At 47.1% G+C, this 20,000-nt stretch overlaps 3 protein-coding genes across 3 annotated transcripts in view; 1 reads left to right on the top strand and 2 right to left on the bottom strand.

The window, feature by feature from the left end:
* The window catches only part of LOC143300623 (uncharacterized), a 12,637-nt gene extending 1,680 nt beyond the window's left edge, over positions 1-10,957 (top strand). Inside the window, exons 2-3 of the mRNA XM_076614420.1 lie at positions 4,941-5,141; positions 9,815-10,957. Coding sequence (XP_076470535.1) covers positions 4,949-5,141; positions 9,815-9,963 — 342 coding nt within the window. The 5' untranslated portion in view covers positions 4,941-4,948 and the 3' untranslated portion in view covers positions 9,964-10,957. The remainder of the gene's footprint in view (positions 1-4,940; positions 5,142-9,814) is intronic.
* A 2,238-nt stretch (positions 10,958-13,195) lies between these two features.
* Positions 13,196-16,931, bottom strand: LOC143300294 (glutamine synthetase-like). Its single transcript, XM_076613891.1, has 3 exons — positions 16,784-16,931; positions 14,786-15,417; positions 13,196-13,983 (listed from the first exon to the last, which is right to left on the bottom strand). Exons 1-3 carry the CDS (start codon positions 16,929-16,931, stop codon positions 13,414-13,416), a joined length of 1,350 nt encoding a protein of 449 aa, XP_076470006.1. The 3' UTR covers positions 13,196-13,413.
* A 194-nt stretch (positions 16,932-17,125) lies between these two features.
* The window catches only part of LOC143300293 (GTP-binding protein RAD-like), a 14,000-nt gene continuing 11,125 nt past the window's right edge, over positions 17,126-20,000 (bottom strand). Inside the window, exon 4 of the mRNA XM_076613889.1 lies at positions 17,126-17,145. Within this exon, the coding sequence (XP_076470004.1) occupies positions 17,126-17,145 (20 nt within the window). The remainder of the gene's footprint in view (positions 17,146-20,000) is intronic.

The following is a 20,000-nucleotide window of genomic DNA, read 5'->3' as shown; positions in this document are numbered from 1 at the left end:
GCAACACGCAAGAGTTGGCAAGACAAGACATCCTCCCTGAACATGGAGACAGACATGCAGGGGCTCTGGACGCTGACAAAGAAACTGAACGATGACAACTCCAGCAGAGGCAAGACCGTCATCGAGCAGGATAACCAGCTGAAAACAGAAAAGGCCGCATCCAACACCTTTGCGGAACTGTACCGAGAGGAGAGTACGATCCACATGTCCAGATAGCGCATCAAACAGGTACGAGAGGAAACCACGAAACTTATGACATCAGACCCACATGGTATAGATGACAGCTGTACGAGCGAACCATTAACCATGAAGGAGCTGAAACAAGGCATTCGGAAGCTGAAGCCCAAGAAAGCTCCGGGGCCTGATGGTGTCACTGGCGACATGCTGAAGCACCTGGGGCCAGCATCCTGAACAGTGCTGCTTCAGATCTTCAACTACAGCTGGACAGCAGGAGTTGTGCCTTCCATCTGGAAAGAGGCAGAGATCCAAGAAGGGAAAGAACAAGAAGGACCCCCACAGCTACAGACCAATCAGCCTTCTGAGCTGTGTCGGCAAGCTGCCGGAAAGGATGGTCAACCGCCGCCTCTCCTTCCTCCTGGAAACACAGAACATCCTTTCACCTACCCAGACCGGCTACAGAAAATTCCGAAACACAGAAGATCAACTAGCCCTCCTTGTCCAGGACATCGAAAACTCTTTTCAGGAGAAGAAGAAGAAGACACTGGCCGTGTTTTTTGACCTGTCGAGAGCGTTTGACAAAGTGTGGAAGGAGGGCCTCATCCTGAAACTTCTCCGAGCCGGCGTACGTAGCAAGATGTACATGTGGATCCAACACTACCTCTTCGGCAGGACCGCAAGGGTCAAACTAGACGGCTTCCACAGCAGAAAGGTCAAGCTACGTGAGGGTGTCCCCCAGGGAGGAGTGCTTTCCCCTACATTGTTTCTGTTGTATATCAACGACATCAGAGACAACATCACGAAGCACGTCTCCAACAGTCTGCATGCAGACGACCTGGCAGTATGGACATCCGCTGAACACACCAGCACGGCCTCCTACCGGCTTCAGGAAGTCGTCAGCAATATCGCTACATGGACAGAAGACTGGGGTCTTGAGCTCAACACCACAAAAACCAACGGAACACTCTTCTCTCTGTCCACCGCCAACGAGCAAGTCAAGCTGAAGTTCCAGTGACAGGTCTTGCCCCAGACGGATATACCAACATTCCTTGGCATCAAGGTGGACACCCGGCTGACCTGGAGGTCCTAGATTGAGGAGATGGAGAGGAGAAGCATCCGCAAGCTAGCCCTGCTGAAGAAGCTGGCCGGGACGACTTAGGGAGCAGACAGCAGGCTTCTTCGCCAGGGTCTACATGGGAGCGGTCAAACCCACCATGGAATACGCCTCAACCTCGTGGGGCACAGCCTCCAAGACCAACAAGAGCCGGCTCGACAAAGTCCAAAATATGGGACTACGCCTCATACTTGGAGCCATGAGGTCCACGCCGATCCATGACATGGAGAAAACTGCTAACATCGAGCCCCTGGAGAGAAGACGCGACCTGAAGTCCTGATGCAGGGGGAGAAGCTCAGAAGACTGCCCTCACACCACCTACACCACAGACTGGAGCAGCCCACCAAGAACCGTCTCAAACGTCAGAGCCTCAACCACCAGTATAAAGCACTCAGAGCACAGCACAGCGATGTTCTGGCGGCAAAAGGGGAGTCTTGCACTGACCTTGCCTTGCCTGACTGGAGGCTTGACCAAGAGATAGAGGCCACCATCAGCCTCAGAGTTCCTGGCATCACCACCAAAGACCAGCAACCAGCTACTCTCAAGATCCTGACTCTGGCCATGATAGAGGAGTCCTACCCAGCCAGCTCCTGGACCCATGTATACACGGACGGATCAGCGAAGGAAGCCACACACAACGGAGGCAGTGGTGTCTACTTCAGATTTCCCGATGGAGAGCACAGCAGCATCGCACTCCCTGGAGGAAAGCTATGTTCCAATTTCAGAGCTGAAGTCCTGGCCATTAAAACAGCAGCAGAATTCCTCTCCTCCTGTGGAAAGCCCCTTGGCAGCATCTCCATCTTCACTGACTCCATGTCCACACTCCAGGCCCTTGACTCCCCTGATCCTGGTCCACTGATCCAGTCCCTTAAGGCCTCCCTCGCAACCCTTACCCAAACAGCCCCAACGACCCTCCAGTGGGTGCCTGCACATGTAGGCCTCCCAGGCAACGAGCGTGCAGACCACCTCGCTAAGGAAGGAAGCCATCTCACACAGCCATCCTTTCCTGTCACGCATGAGGAAGCAAAAACTCTCCTCCGCAGCAGATTCCGAAGAGGCTGGGTCACCCTGAACGGAGGCTACCAGGCACACCAGGATCCCATCAGGACACTGGAGAGGAGACACCAGACTACCATCTACCGCCTTCGCACAGGACACTGCGGCCTCCGAGCACACCCGAAGAGGATTGGAGTGGCAGCTACATCCCTATGTGATTGCGGCCAGGCTGACCAGACTCCATCCCATATTCTCCAAGACTGCCCCAAGTATGAGAAGATGCGGCAGCAGTCCTGGCCTGGGGGTGCTGACCTCAACATCAAGCTCTGGGGGACGGTGGCCGATCTTCACCGGGCGTCTGAGTTTTTGGCATCCCTCGGACTTCGACCCTGACTGCGTAGCTGTCGAACGCAAAAGAAAGAACCAGCGCGCTCAGATTCTCTCGCTTCCTAGACGTTACCTCTTGGCCATCACTCCACTGAACGAAGGTCGGGCATTTTCTCCACGGACTTACATATTCTGTTTATAAGTTCGTGTAGTTGCCCCCCTCCTCTCCCTCCTTCCCCCATCATCATCCACCCCCCCCCTCCCCCGCCCACCCCCTACCCCTCCATCCCCTCCCGCCCCCAACTTTTTTTCTTCTTAATTAAGCCGATGTGGTGTTCCATTTGACGTCCGTCGCTTGGACACCTCGATCCTTGAAACTGCTGACATCTGTAACTGTCTGATTGTGTTGGTTCTATGCCTATTATTATGTCCGTTTTGTTCACTTGTGTGTGTGTGTGTGTGTGTGTTTTACAGTGTGTGTGTTACAGTGTGTGTGTGTGTGTGTCACAGTGTGTGTGTTACAGTGTGTGTGTGTGTGTGTGTGTGTGTGTGTGTGTGTGTGTGTGTATGTGTGTGTCAGTGTGTGTGTGCGTGCGTGCGTGTGTGTGTGTGTGAGTGTGGCTGTGTGTGTGCGCACGTGCGTGCGTGCGTGTGCCCACTTGGTGTAATTTGTAGTGTGGTTGCGAAACTCCTTCATACTTTGTTTGTTTAACATTGTCTGTGGCTTGTCTTTGGCTTGCTCCCGAGTGCTAGCTGATGTGAAGTGCTGAAGCATTATGGTTCATCAAAGGTGTGAGCTCTTCTCGGAGAAAAAGTTATTGTGTGGTGTTGTGCTATGATGTGTTGTGCTGTGCTGTGCTGTGTTGTGTGGGATAGCGTGTCGGTTTATCATCTCATCCGAAAGACTTGCACCCAGACCAGCATGTAATCACAGCCTAGTGGAGGGAGAAGTAAAAATCTCGGTCCCCGTGGGACTGGAACCTGTGGAACTAGCTTCCTACTCCGTCACTGGGCCACCGCTTCACCCTGTTGTAATCCAGTCTCACAAACAGAACTGACCGTTGTTGAAGATGATGATGGTGGTGATAGTGATGATGATGGTGATGATGATGATGATGATGGTGATGATGATGATGATGATGGTGATAGTGATGATGGTAATGATGGTGATAGTGATGATGGTGATGATGGTGGTTGTGACGACGATGATGATGGTGATAGTGATAGTGATGAGGTGATAGTGATGATGATGATGGTGGTGGTGGTGGTGACGACGATGATGATGGTGATGATGATGATGATGATGATGGTGGTGGTGATGGTGACGACGATGATGATGGTGATGATGATGGTGATAGTGATGATGATGATGATAGTGATGATGATGATGGAGACAGTGATGATGATGATGATGATGGTGATGATGATGATAGACAGTGATGATGATGATGATGATGGTGATGATGATGATAGAGACAGTGATGATGGTGATAGTGATGATGATGATGATGGTGATGATGATGATGGTGATAGTGATGATGATGATGATGGTGATGATGATGATGGAGACAGTGATGATGGTGTTAGTGATGATGATGATAATGGTGATGATGGTGATAGTGATGATGATGATGATGGTGATGATGATGATGGAGACAGTGATGATGATGATGATGGTGATGATGATGATGATGATAGTGATGATGGTGTTAGTGATGATGATGATAATGGTGATGATGGTGATGGTGATAGTGATGATGGTGATGATGATGATGGAGACAGTGATGATGATGATGGTGATGATGATGATGGTGATGATGATGATGGTGATAGTGATGATGGTGATGATGACGCAGTACTGGGTACTTAAAGAAAAGAAGCATCAATCAAGTGAATAGATGCATGATAGTGTTCATCTGCACAGTGTGTTTGTGTATGTGTGCGTGTGTGTATGCATGCGTGCGTGCGTGCGTCCATGTATGTGTGTGTGTGCGTGCGTGCGTTCGTGCATGTGTGTGTGCGTGCATGCGCGCGCGCGCGCGTGAGTGTGCGTGCTTTTGTGCATACCTGCGAGGGTGCGCGTATGTCTGTATGTATGTGTGTGCTGAAAAGTAGGTCTATAAGAGCAGGTGTGTCAAAAAAAAAAAAAATCACCTTGTAATGAGTAGACAACAAAACCATTGAGAAGAACTACATTGTGCGCAATGAGGAATGAGTGTCCAGACAATGAGTAAAGAGTAAACAGTGAGTAACGAGTAGACAGTGAGTAATGAGTAGACAGTGAGTTATGAACAGACGACAAACCATCAGGAACTGCACTGTGCAGAACAGACAATGCCGGAACAGAGGAAGAGAGGGGGCCTGTGTCGGCTGACGCTGATGATGATGGTGTCGTGGCTGTGGTTGGGGGCGGTGGGGGTGGAGGGGGGAATCCTGGAGGACGGCACCAAGACGACAGGGGTGGTGGTCAACGCCGTGCACACCAAAGGGGCGACACCTCCTGTCTGCATTTCCACCGAGTACGCCGGTCAGTTAAGTCCCTTGCTTATGTGTGTGTGTGTGTGTGTGTGTGTGTGTGTGTGTGTGTGTGTGTGCGTGTTTGGGTTTTCCATCTTCTTCGAGTCTGATTGTGTTGGTTCTATGCCTATTATTATGTCCGTTTTGTTCACTCTGTGTGTGTGTGTGTGTGTGTGTGTGTGTGTGTGTGTGTGTGTGATGTGTGCGTGTGTGTGTATGTGTTGGTGTGATGTGTGCGTGCGTGTGTGCATATTATTACCATTTTGCATTGTTTCTCTGTGACTCAAAACTGTTGATGTGAGTAAACTCATTGTCATTGTTGTCGATGCCGGTGTGTCAGAAGTGGAGAAAGAGACCGGGACTTGACACTGAGACATGACTGCATCTCTGTGACGCCGGTACGTTGGTCAGTCCCAGCGTGCTTGTTGTAATGAATTACTTTTTGGTCAGAAAAGGCTTTCCCTGTGTGAAATTCGGGCTGTTCTTCCCCGATCGAGAGAGCGAGTCAGTCGTCATTGTGCAACCGGCGTCACTTGGCTTTTTTCGCTGCCTGGAAGTGTATTTGTTTTACTGTCATAGTTGATTTTTTGTACAGACATTTGCCAGGGACAACCCTTTTTGTTGCTGTGGGTTCTTTTACGTGCGCTTAGCTCTTGCTGCACACAAGACTTCGGTTTTATCGTCTCATAGACCAAAAGGATCACACCGCCCAGACCACCACTCAACTGAGGACTGGCGGTGTGGAGGGGGCGGTGGAGGGTGGAGGGGGGGATGATGAGGAAAACATCCTGATCCGTATAGGAATCGAGCCTCTTGACAGTCGCTTCCTGGTCTGGTGCATCACCACAAGGCCATCGCTCATGTTGGTGCTTGTTTGTGTGAGTGTGCGTTGAGAAAGAGAGACAACGACACCGACATGATCAACGATGCCCGGGATGTCAGGGGAAGTAACAACGAATGTCTTATGGATCGAGGCTCAGAGATTGGGTTCTCCTTGTACAACTTGAACTGAGTATTCAATTTAAAATCGCCTGCACGACATGCGCTGACATCAACATAAGGAGATGAGCAGAGAGAGAGAGAGAGAGAGAGAGAGATGTATTCCACCTGTTTCTTTACTTTTTGTGAAAATTAAAAAACTCTTTTTTTTTTTATAATGATGTCAATAATATCAATAACAACAATAATGATGATCATGATACAACAACAACAACAACTACTACTACTCCTCTTCTTCCACTTGACCAACATCAGCATGCTGATGAAATTGTGTTGTGGGAGGTTGCTGCTGGGCACAATTTAGCTGGGCCACCGAGGGATGTTCTGTTAACTGATAGGGGAGATGGGGCGCAGTCCACTGGTGTGTTCGCATCTCCAGCGAGGCCAATCCGGCTTCCGTAGCGGTCCCCGGGAATACACCCGACCGGCACAGCACTAGCCTTCTACGATACTATTTACCAGTGGGAAAAAGAAAAGAAAAAAAGGTGGTGATGGGTGGACTTGCTGGCAGATGTGTGTGTGTGTGTGTGTGTGGGGTGGGGGGGTGGGGGGGGCGGTTGGACTAAACATAAGTGTTGGAGTGGGTAGGGGGGTAAGTCTACTCTGTTGTGTCACAGGCAGGCGAGTCTGGACTTGACGCAGTCCAGCGACTCTGCTGTGACAACCTCCTGGGGCAGTGTATTCCATTCCGGGATGGTACGGGGGAAGAAAGACATCTGTCTGTACTGCGTCCTGCAGGCAGGGATGTCGTAGTTGCAGGTGCTGTTTTTTTGTGGAGCTCAACCTACTTCCTGATGGTGTTGGTAGGCAGTCTGAGTTGATAGAGATGAGACCATGCTGGAACTTGTAGAACATCTCCAGGCGAGATTTTTTTCGTCTGACGTAGGGGGTACCAGTTGAGGGAGCTAAGGACACAAGACGTCTGTCGATGGCGGTTTGTGACCCATCTTGCTGCTCGGCGCTGGACCTTTTCCATGGATTTGATGTCACTGGTTGTATAGGGATCCCACACAGACGCAGCATACTCAAGGATAGGTCGAACAAGGGTTTTGTAGGCAGTTTTCTTTGTCTTCTTCTTTTCCTATTTTCAAGTTGCGCCGAAGAAATTCTAAGGTCTTGTTGGCTTTGTTGGTTGTAGAATTGATGTGGGATCCCCAGCGTAGGTCGTCTTGGATGTTCACATCAAGATATTTTGTGGTGTTGACGTTTTCAAGCGGATGGCCATGGAGTTTGTAGTTCGGTGCGATCTTTTCCTCTTTCTACTGACACTCAAGGTGGAGCACTTTTGCACGTGGAATTGCATGGTCCACTGTTTCTCCCAGATGGAAGGGGAAGCTAGGTCTTCTTGGAGTGTTTGCTGGTCAGCTTCCTTCTTGATTATTTTCTTGCACATGGTGTCATTTGCAAATAATCTGGCCTTAGATTTGATGGACTTTGGGAAGTCATTGATGTAGAGAAGGAAGAGACAAGGGCCAAATGACCGAGCCCTGGGGAACACCTGAGTTGACTGGAATATATTCTGAAGTGACTTCCTCCACCACAACTGCTTGCTGCCTGTCCTCAAAATTTTTGATCCAGGTGTTCAGCTGACCTCTGATTCCATAGCGCTGTAATCTGCGTACAAGCAAGGCGTGGCTGACCATGTCAAAAGCCTTGGAGAAGTCAAGGACAATTGTGTCAACTTGGTTTCCTTTTTCCAGCTCAGTTGTGGTTTCGTCAATATAGCCGAGCAGCTGTTTCATAAGATCGTCCTCTTCGGAAGCCGTGCTGTTCTGGGCAGAGGATATCATTGCTCTCCATGTACTCCATGATGTGGCTGGTGACAATGTGCTCCATTTTGCAGGCTACACACGTGAGGGAGATTGGTCGATAGTTTTCTGCCTTATATCGTTCTCCCTTCTTGAAGACAGGTGTGATGAAAGCCTGCTTCCAGCCGTGTGGCAGTGTTCCGGTGTTGTAGGAACTGCGGAAGAGCAGGGTGAAGGCTGGAGCAATCTCCTCAGCAACTGTCTTCAGGAGCCTGGTTGTGATGCCATCAGGTCCACAGGCTTTGTTGAGGTCCAGTCTGAGAAGCTGCTTTCTTACTCCTTCCTCTGTGATGTTGATGTCACTGCATGTGGGGTAGTGGGGTAGGTCAGGTGGTAAGGGACATCGTTGGTTAAAGTCATCGGCTGTGATGTATGCCTTGCAGCTGCACCACGATGATGGAATTATAGGTAAGTGAGGCACGATTCGCTCATTCACTGAACGCATTCAGGCTGTCTGCATTTCCTGTGTGCGGATGGTAGAAGGAGCACACCAGCAGAGTGCGACATCCATGCAGCTTGATCTTCACCCACAGTATTTCACACTGTGCGGACAGTTCCGGGACTTTCGGGAGGTGAGGTCTTCAGAGACAGCAATGAATACTCCTCTTCCACTTTGGCTTTCTCTGTCTCTTCGAAATACGGTATACCCAGTGGGAAAGATTTCAGCACTTGCGTGTTGTGGGGTAAGCCATGATTCTGAGCCAAGGATGATATCTGGTCTGGTATCTGGGTGAGGTTTGTGAATTCTGCTGTTTTGCCAACAACAGACTGACAGTTCAGTGATACAATACGGAGCGGGCGTCTTGGATGTTTATCTTCTTTGCTGATGCGTGTTGGAGTGGACGTGTGTAGAGGAAGAAAGGCACTATCAAGGTTTAGGTCCAGGGTTTGACCTGGTAAGCTGGAATGGTTGGAGCTTAGCCCGTGCAGATCAAAAGCAATGGAGTGTCAGTTGGCATTGGTACATATAACACAGTGCCGTGTAATGTCGCTTTCTCCGAGAGTGTCGTATTCTCTGGTGCTGACGTTTTGGCATTCAAGGTGAAACCACTACCCGCATGTTTCACAAGCAATACCTGAGTGTCCCAGGTGACCGATCGATCGCAGGTACCGCACGGAAAGTGTTCTGTGTCGTCTTCTAGTTCGCAAAGTTCAGACGGGGGGCAGTAGATGAAGCTGCAGCTTGACCTGAGGCGTGGTTCGCCATGAGGACACAACGACAGAGCAATACAAAAAGCTAATGGGTGTCGTTGGTGGCCGTATTTCCATTGCATGGAGTTGACTATTGTTCTGAAACTCACGATGTCGCGGGCGCCGCCATGATTGTTTATATTCTGGGCTCGGACAGTCAGCAATGGAACGGCGATCATTTCTCGAAAGAGAGGGAAGATCAACAAAAAATGTACTTTACCTTAGGTGCTGAAGTAAATAAGGGAGACTCTGGAATGTTTCTAAAGGAACTGAACTAACAATAGTTCAGAAAAAGAAAGAAAACAACAGAGACTTCGGCAGTGCCTGCCACCTTTGGCGCATGCGCAACCCCCCAGTACTACTACTACTACAACTACCACTCGTTATGAAGATGATCAGTAATGACGACAATGACTATGACACTACTACTACGACGACGACGACTACGAAGAAGAAGAAGAGGAAGAAGAAGGAGACTACTACTAGTACTACTACTACTCGTTATGGTGATGATGACGATGACACTACTACTACTGCTACAACTACTCATGGTGATGATGATGAAAACGACGATGGCACTACTACCACTACGATGACGACGCCGACAAAGAAGAAGAAGACTACCACTGCTACTTCTTCCTCTACAACTACTACTTACTAAAGTTGCCTATGGTGGTGTTTTCAGGGGTGGTGCCGTGCGACACGGACCCCCGGTGCTGCCAGAAGGACAGCCCCCGGGTGAAGGACACCACTTACTGCTGCCCCCCGGGGGCCTACCAGTACCACTACAAGCTGGGTCAGGACGACATGTGTGCCTGTGCTGTGCACGTCTGAGGCTGAGGCGTCCGTCGTCACGTGGAACGCTGTGACCGCTTCCTTCTCTGTCTGTGTGTCTGTGTGTCTGTGTTCCCCTCTGCGTCTGTTCCTGTCTGTCTGTCTTTCTGTCTGTCTCTATCTCTGTCTCTGCACATATCATCTTATGTTATATTACACTGTATCTGCGTTTGTGTACGATTTTCGATTTATGTTTGTACCTTTTTATGTGCTATTCCCCCCCCCCAATATTCCTTGTGACCCCGGTACACTTGGTAATAAAGACATATTCTATTCTATTCTAATCTATTCTATTCCATTAACTCTTCCTTCTTAGTGCCTGATGGTTTACTTACCGAGCAATAACGATTACAATACTGATGAGTATGGCTTGGCCTATTTTGGTTTACTTTGTACTTACACGAATGAAGATATGCATACATGCTTGGCGACTGTTGTCTGCATGCGTAAAATAGCATTTGGGGTATTTCTTTGTTCTGTGTTAGTGTTTGTTTTTTTCGTTGACAATACCCATGAAGTTGTGAACCCCATATCATTATGGCATTTATGCTGATGGCATTTAACAGTTTTAGTGCTCAGTGTTCTATCTCTGTCTCTCCTTTTGTCCTGTCCCCCCCCCCACACCCCCCATCAGCCCCCCCGCACCACCACCCCCGGGCCCCCCGGGCCCCCCGCTCCCTCCCCTGCCCCCTCCCCTCCCCCCACCTCTGGTGGTATCTGATCCAAACTGCTCACTGAGCAACTGCGATGAGGCTTGCCTTCAAAGGAAGAAATCATGAATTTTCTGAGGAAATAGGGATAAGAGTTTGACAACTGTACGATAAGTACTTTGCTCGGAATTATCCGTTCTGTGTTATATGGTTGGTTCGAAAATGTTTGATGATACCATTTTGTTACAGGGTCATTCAGATTATGGATCACATGTCGAGGTAGCAGTCTATTTGAAAACAAAAACAAAAAAAACAAAAATGTTTCATGTTATTGTATCATTATAATATTAACGGAATACAAATCAAATCCAAGGCGTGTTTTGTGTCTTATGAATGAATGAAAGAATTAACAGTCAAACGAACGAAAAATGAACTAATGAATATTTATTAATTTCTGTAAAAATTTCAGGATGAAAATTATGTTCTCACAATGTTGTCCACGCATTATATGTGACACGCACATATTATACATGGAAACGAATTTTACTTGACTGATTTATGCTGAAGTATTAACCCTCTCCCTGTCAAGACTATCATCGCAGAATCATTTAACATGTAACTTCTTCTCATTGATTTCCTTCTCCTTTGTTGTGTTCACTGTGTACGACGCCTGTGTTCACTCATTCCTACGAATGAGTTTTTATGTGTGCTAACTCCACCATTAAGGCAGCTATGCTCCGTTTTCGGGGTCTGGTAATAGTGGGTATGTCCGTGTTCCTCCACAGAAAACAGGCTCGGTTTATGACATCTTCTACAAGCTTATCTGATCAGTTCCATGCGTACACAAACGAAGTGTGTTTGAGCACAAGCAGTTTTGTTGCATATAATTTTTTATGTTGATCTGAACGATCGCCAAAAGCAAGGAAAACCCCCCCACAAAAAACAAACAAACGAACAAAAACCGGCCTGAAAGGGAAAATCTACATAGTTAATGGGGGGCGATTAATTAGGCTTAATCTCCATACTTGTGGTGAACGGGAAAATTGCCAGACTTAATCTTTACACTTAGCGAAATAATCTCCAGCTTTGACGGAAAATCTCCATTCTTCTCGGAAAATCACCAGACTCAAAGGAAAACTTTCGATTTCTATCTAATCTATCACTCCACCGCAATTGATACCCCCCCCCCCCTCCCCAATCCATCTGATGGCTATAATTAGTCCTCAACATATCGTCTGGATCATCATCTTTCATGTGAATAGAGCTATGTCTGATTTCATCACGCCCACTCTCCTGTAAAGTATGCTATCTCTCTCTCTCTCTCTCTCTCTCTCTGTATGTGTGTGTGTGTGTGTGTGTGTGTGTGTGTGTGTGTGTGTGTGTGTGTGTGCAAGTGTAAAGAAATCCATTATCTGTCGTAATTTATACACGCTTACACATTGATAACTGATCAACATGCTAGACGAATTAACTTTTATGTCAACACAGTAGCAAAACTGTGTGGCAGTGTGTGTATGCGTTTGCGAGTGTGTATGTATACCGTGGGAGCTTGTGTGTGAGTGTGTGTGTGTGTGTGTGTGTGTGTGTGTGTGTGTGTGTGTGTGTGCGTGTGTGAGCATTGTGAAAGCTCTATGTGTGTGTGTGTGTGTGCATTGTGTGAGCATTGTGAAAGCTCTATGTGTGTGTGTGTGTGGGTGTGTGTGCGTGTGTGTGCATTGTAAAGGCTCTGTGTATGTGTGAGTGTGTGTGTGTGTGTGTGTGTGAACTTGTATGTGCATTATGAGATCTGTGTGTGTGTGTGTGTGTGTGTGTGTGTGTGTGTGTGTGTGTGTGTTCGCGCATGTGTGTTGTATGTGCTCTCTCATCATGTGCTCTTTCAATCATTTGTCTTTTCCATACCTTTCTTTTCATCATACGTTAGTGTATGTACGTATTCGTGTATTTTGTTCAGTGACTTCTCTTCTTCAGTACTAAACTGCGGGTACTCATGGCCTTACAGCGGCTTGGGTTTATGTGTTGGTCAAGCACTCTGCACTCTTTCCTTTCTTTTTTTCCGTGGCGCATATGGGACAATCCGCACGCTTTGACACCTCCTTGAAACCTGTCTGTCTGTCTGTCTGTGTGTCTGTCAGTCTCTCACGCAACACATACGTACACCCACCCCCCACCCCCAACCTCCTCCACCCCTCCCCCCCCACACACACCCATACACACACACATGCAAAGAAAACAAAAAGCACGCCACTGAGAGAGAGAAAGAGAGAGACAGAGACAGAGACAGAGAGAGAGAGAGAGAAGTCAGACGAAAACTCTGCGGTTTGATGTCCGTCTCTTAGACTTCAGTGTGTTAAATCCTGAAAGTAAGTTTGTTTTATTGATCAGTCATTGCAAAGGACACAAAAACGACATGAACTGCAGCAGAAAATAATGATCAGATGACAGTCTCTGGAAACTGCTGACAGTCAAAGGCCGGAAACACGTCATACAGGACTCGGGAAATCCATGACAAGACATTGCAAAGCACAGTACAAAGCTGAACTAAAATACGTCCTGTGGTTTCTGATTAATGGACAAGCCGAACATGATAGACGACATTAGAAAAAAATGCTTGAACGGATAAATAAGCTAAAATCGAAAAGGCGTCACTGATTGTTAAAAAAAAAATAATAATAACACGAGAAAAAATAACAAGAAGCGATCCATTAGCTAGATAGATAGATACATAGATAAACCACAACCACCAATACAGTTTCCAGGTTCAGACAGGAAGTGACGCATTCATGGAGACACGTGACCACAGTCACAGACTCCGCATGTACATCTTCCTCTCAAATTCCATCTGTTTCTCCACCGTATCGAAAGCCTTGGCGTCAAAACTTGAAATGTCCCAACCCCTCTTGCTCTCGATAAAACAGTCCACAAAACGATCGTCAAGCAGTGAACGAAGCTGCACGTCTTTCTCCAAGGCATCCACGGCTTCAGCCAGGGTCCTGGGCAGTTCACCAGCCTGGTCAGCCTCCATGGCTTCGGGACAGGGCAGCTGTCGGTTGATGCCATCCAGTCCTGCAGCCACTGTGGCGGCGATGGCGAGGTAGGGGTTACAGGGACCGGAGGGAAGGCGGTTCTCCAGGTACACGTTGTCGTGGGCGTTGTGCACACGGATCACAGCGTTGCGATCGTCCACTCCCCAGTAGATCTTCCCCGGGGTGACGAAGTGAAAGAGGCGGCGGTAGCAGTTGAGGGTGGGGCAGCAGAGGGCGGTGAGGGCAGGGCTGTGGGTCAGTATTCCCGCCAGCCAGTGTCGTGCTGTGGAGGACAGCAGGTCTGGATCCGTCCTGTCCATCATCACACTCTTCATCCTGTCTCCTTCCTATCAACAACACAGCAACTACTTGGATTGGGGAAAAAAATCAGGAGGAAAATAACCTCTTCCGCTTTTATTTTCATTTGGACCTGTGCGGCAGATAGGGATTCACTTTGGTAAGGCCCCCATCTCCTCCACACACACGCCCCTCCCTAATATCCTAACTGCATGTGTTGTTTCGGCAGTATCTGTCATCAGCAACTGAAGAAACCAAGCAAGAATATCAGGACGATGGAAGAAGTGACTTCTGACAGAAATGCCTGAAAACACAAAACAATATGGCAAGACAAGTAATGGTCTGTCATAGAGTGACACAGAGAGACGGAAGGGTGTAGTGATGCTCCCTGAAGAAGGGGAAGCAAGACAAGTAATGGTCTGTCATAGAGTGACACAGAGAGACGGAAGGGTGTAGTGATGCTCCCTGAAGAAGGGGAAGCAAGACAAGTAATGGTCTGTCATAGAGTGACACAGAGAGACGGAAGGGTGTAGTGATGCTCCCTGAAGAAGGGGAAGCAAGACAAGATCTTAACAAAAGTGCTCAGCAACAAGATGTCACTTTTCCGTATATCAAACACGAAACATGGATTTGCACAGTCACAACACAAATCTCTGTTCCAAAAAAGATACTCTAACTCCGTCCTGAAGTCCCCCTGCACAATACGTGCGTACATACACATTCGCGCGTATGCGCGGGCACGCACACACACACACACACGCGCGCGCGCGCGCGCGCGTACGCGTGCACGCACTTACGCACGCATCCACGCACACCACCCACCCACTCACCCACACACTGAAAGTCACGAACCTTGGTCCACAGAGAATGGTTGAGCTGCAGCTGTGAATCCATCTCGCTGTGGGCAGGCGTGGGGTTGGACAGGAAGGTGGCCATGTAGCCCCTGGCCTGGAAGAAGCCCTTCACGGCGTTCTTCACGTAGAAGGCCACGTCCCCTCCCCGCACCCCCTCCTCTGGCTCCGTGGTCACCTCCCACTGGCCCGGCTGGCACTCCTTCATCAACGAGGAAACCTCCACCCCCATGTCCCCCAGCACGTGCAGCAGGTCAGCCAGCAGGTCAAGGTGCTGGCCGCATGACCAGACATCATAGGGCACCGTGTAGTTCCCTCCCAGGGGGTCCAGGCTCCCTGCCTTCAGCACCACAAACTCGTACTCGAAAGCGGACCTCAGCACCAGTCCGTGCTGTTCCCACAGGGAATCCAGCTGAGCTTTCATCAGCTGCCGTGGTGACGTCAGGTCGGGCGTGCCGTCATGCGTGACGAGGTCACACAGGACGTTTCCAACGCGACGACCTTCCTTTCCGACCCAAGGCCAAGAGGTCAAGGTCTCCAAGCAAGGTCGCATGTTTACATTGGGAATGTGGGTGCCCAGAATATCATAAATGGAGTGAGGTCCGAGCGTGTCAGGATTACAAAAGCAAATAACTGCAAGCACATAGTTGGCGGGTGAGGGTGGGTGGGTGGGGGTGGGGTTGCATAAGGCAAACAGGCAATTAAAAAAACACACACCTCACTATCGAAAATAGGGGGGGGGGGGGGCCGGGGGGGGGGGGAACACACTATGAAAAAGAGTTGCTCATGTTTTGTTATCACCTCGGTTATTAGAGAGAGAGAGAGAGAGAGAGAGAGAGAGAGAGAGAGAGAGAGAGAGAGAGAGAGATGGTGTGATAAAAGGGTGACATGGAATATTCCTCCACGAAACCGCTTTCTACTTTTTTTTTCTTTCCAATTATTGTCAGGGCTGTTCCAAAACAATTATTGTCACGGCTGTTCCTATCCAATTATATGTTTAATCATTTTGTTTGATGACTAATGGAAAATCCTTCAATAGCGAGAAACAAACGAACGAACAGATAATTGAACTAACAGATAAGTAAGTAAATAAGCAATAGAGAGAAGGCGCATATAGTTCAAACACCTGGCAACATTGGCTACGAATGAAAACTCCCTGTGTAGTTCTTCAATTATTTGTTTTTTTCATACAGTCTACCTTTTTAAAATTTGGCAAACAAATAAAAATTCGACATAAGTGTTTTTCCTATTTGTGATATATATTTATCATATTGTTAAAACTCTATATTTGTGTCATAGTAATTTTTTTTAAATTTTAATTTGTGAATGTCAGTCTCCACAAAAAAAATTACGCCAATAATGAAAATAGTTGTGGTATGATAATGATCAATCCTCACACACGCTACTACTTTCTTCTCCTCTGCTAGACCTTGAGAGGTGGTCTGGATCCATCCTTTCGGATGAGACGATACATCGAGGTCCCGTGTCCAGCATTCACTTGACGCACGCAAAAGAACGCTTGGCAACAAAAGGGATGTCCTTGGCAAAATTCTTTAGACAAATCCACTTTGACAGGAAAATAAATACACTTGCAGGCAGAATATAGGGTGACATTCGCATCGTGCCTGGGAAGAGTTAACGCAGAGAAATATGTTGTGACAAAAGAGTAGTACAATACAAATACAATGGAATACAATAGCACACACACACACACACACACACACACACACACACACACACACACACACACACACACACACTGAAAGTGAAAAGTTGCAAAATTAAATAATTCAGATAAAAAAATCAGGCTATGAATAAACCAAAAAGAAAACCCCAAAAAAACAAAACAAAACAAAAAAACAAAAAACAGAATAATAGAAAAAACAGATAAACGGAAAGGAACGACACAAAACAAAAGCCACCAAACCCCAGCCACGCAGCCAGACAGACAAAAAACAACGAGAGCAAACGGTGTAGTTCACAAAACCCCCATTCTCACCATTGGCCACCTCCATCCCCCGCCTCGCCACTTTCTCTTTAAACCTGCCCTGCATCATCTTCCCACGGGGAATGCAGTTGACATCTGGTACCACAAACTGCAGGAAGTCGTACTTCTTGTGCTCTTGGAAAAACTTCGACTCCGCCATTGTTGTTATTGTTGGTGGTGGTGGTGGTTGTGGTGGTGGTTGTGGTGGTGATGTTGTTCTCCTGTGTCAGGGGCCGCTCAGAGAAACTGTGGCGTGTAGCCACGACTGGCTGGCTGCGACGTGCACATATTTATATGTCCTGTCATCGGCTGCTTGAGTGTGCGTGCAACGATATCATTGGCCAAAGGTAGAGCTTACTCGGAAGGACCGTCCTCTGCTCACAAGCACATCATTTTCTCACGCGTATACACTTTAGCAAGGGCGCACGCACGCACACACGCACGCACGTTCGCACGCTCGCACGTATACACATGTCCACACACATAAACACTCGCATACGTGCACACACAGATACGCACACATACACACACGCACATTTATACACATACACACACACGCGAGGCGTGCACGCACAGACACGCGCGCGCGCACACACACACACATGAACATGAACACACACATAACATGAACACACACACACACACACACACACACACACACACACACACGCACACACACACGGTAACTGAGAGGAGGTGGATGACGGAAACACAATGGCCAGGAACCAGACGCACTGGAGTAAGAACCCAGACATGTTAGCTGTCGTCAAACATTGAGAGTGGAAACAAAATGTCCATTTCAGAAAACGACAGCAATAATTTTGATGTTCTGGTGTTTGCAATATGTGTGCCAGGTTGTGACCTGATGTTATGTTGTGTTACTCTTAAGTTGTGTTACTCTTTTTTTGTCACAACGCATTTCTCTGTGTGAAATACGGGCTGCTCTCCCCAGGGAGAGCGCGTCGCTACACTAAGAGCGCCACCATTTTTGACTCACTTGTGTAAACAAAGTGAGTCTATGTTTTAACCCGGTGTTCGGTTTTGTGTGTGTGTGTGTGTGTGTGTGTGTGTGTGTGTGTGTGTGTGTGTGTGTGTGTTGTAAACTTTAACATTGACATTTTCTCTGCAAATACTTTGTCAGCTGACACCAAATTAGGCATAAAAATAGGAAAAATTCAGTTCTTTCCAGTCATCTTGTTTAAAACAATATTGCACCTCTGGGATGGGCACAAAAAAATTAAAAAGAAGCCAGATTATATGCAAACTGCATTTACTGTTATATTTATATTTTTTATATTCTCTAAACTTGGCACTTTGATCTGATATTCTGACACAACAACAAGAACAGTCATTATCATTTTTTGTTCAAACAGGAACATCTTTTGCTAAGCATGGAAGTTGTATTTATTTTGCAAACGTTTTGGTGCTGATAGTAAAAATGGGAAATTAATCTGTAATTAATGCTAGGGGACTTATTTGCTTTAAACTGATCTTTCTCATCTTAAACATTACATTTTGAAATTATATTCAATACATAAAAAGCTTGTGTGTTTTACTCTCAGTGTACAGGGCTTTCACTATGTTCATTCGCCCAAGTTGTCTTTTTCGGAAAATACTAAAACTGGACTTTATAGATCTATTGGCTGAGCCCCTGAAGGTCATGGGCAAAAATCAATTACTACACATATTTATACACATTCAAAGCGCGTGCTCATATTCTTCGCGAACGCGAACGCGAACGACGCCAATTTGTTTCAAGTTGTTGACCTGCCCGTTCAATTTTTTTTTTTTTTTTTTTTTTTTTGGGGGGGGGGGGGGGTGGGGGGGGGTATTTTTTTCTGCCTGCAATTTGATTTGTTTTCCTATTCAAGTAATTTTTTTTCTACAGAATTTTGTCATGGACAACCGTTTTATTGCCGTGGGTTTTACGTGCGCTAAGTGCATGCTGCACACGGGACCTCGGTTTATCGTCTCATCCGAATGACTAGCGTCCAGACCACTATTCAAGGTCTAGTGGAGGGGAAAAAAAATACCGGCAACCATAGGATTCGAACCAGTGCGCTCAGATTCTCTCACTTCCTACGCAGACGTGTTACCTCTAGGTCATCACTCCACTGTGTGTCAGATTATATTCCTGTGTGACAGATTACACCTGTGTGCATTTAAAAAATATAATAAATAATTTTTTAAAAGTTTCCCTGGGACGTTAACGCCAAGGAATCGAAGTGAACGCACCCACCGAACATTACTTTGATAACGCATGCTTGTACTTTCTCTTTTGTGAAGATCAGCTCACGCACACACACAAAAACGTGTTCCCTATAAAATAACAACAGTCCAAACAAGTTAAAGTCCACCACGATGTAAGGGTACATTCTTAAAGATTTGACTACACCGAATGCAGTTAATCTTTATTTTCGTAATGTGTGCGTATCCTATTTAAATGCATGAACAATGTTGTTTTTTGTTGTTTTGGGGGGCCACAGATATGTTAACCGTTGAGCACGGATAATTATCTCTCTGGGGTCCAGCTACAGACTTGCCGCCTTGGCCGTGGATTCCAAGCGCCCCAGATCGCCATTGTAATAGTCAGCTTCTGAAGACGAAGGGCTATACACAATTCGAATTCGTCTGTGGCGATCTGAGGTCGATAGTCTTGAAAGTCTACTCAATGTACAAACGCGGTTGTCTTATTAGTGATGACGGGAGGACAGCCTCTTCAACACGGCGGGACGGGTGGCTGGATCATAAAACTTGGGTAACTTCAACGTGACGTCAAACGACAGCTGCTTGGGTGAATTTTCTTTATCTATAGTCTGTTCATCTAAGATGATGACGTTAGAATGCTTGGGTGGAACAGGATCGGATGGCTGGGTCATAGAACACGGAGCTTTGGCTCCACAGAAACGTGCTGAGGCTTATGTGTTACTGTGTCTAAATGTTGATGTTAATGCGTGTGTGTGTGTGTGTGAGAGAGAGAGAAAATCAATTACATTATGAATTTCTGTCACAAGTTCTCCTCTTGTTTTCAAATTAATTAAATGGTTTTAATGTTTGCACTACATATTTAGAATCGACACAAAGTGGCACCTGAAAATTGTAATGGGAAGATTGGTTAAATGGTTTTATCCCGTTTATATAACCATACGTTCTGTTGTGAATTTAGAAGAAAAAATATATTTACCAATACGATAGTACTTCCCTACTTATAATGATGGATCTAAAATGT

The sequence above is a fragment of the Babylonia areolata genome, chromosome 26, assembly GCF_041734735.1.
Source record: "Babylonia areolata isolate BAREFJ2019XMU chromosome 26, ASM4173473v1, whole genome shotgun sequence".
In the NCBI taxonomy this organism is placed as follows: Eukaryota; Metazoa; Mollusca; class Gastropoda; order Neogastropoda; family Buccinidae; genus Babylonia; species Babylonia areolata.
This window is presented reverse-complemented; position numbering and strand designations above follow the sequence as displayed.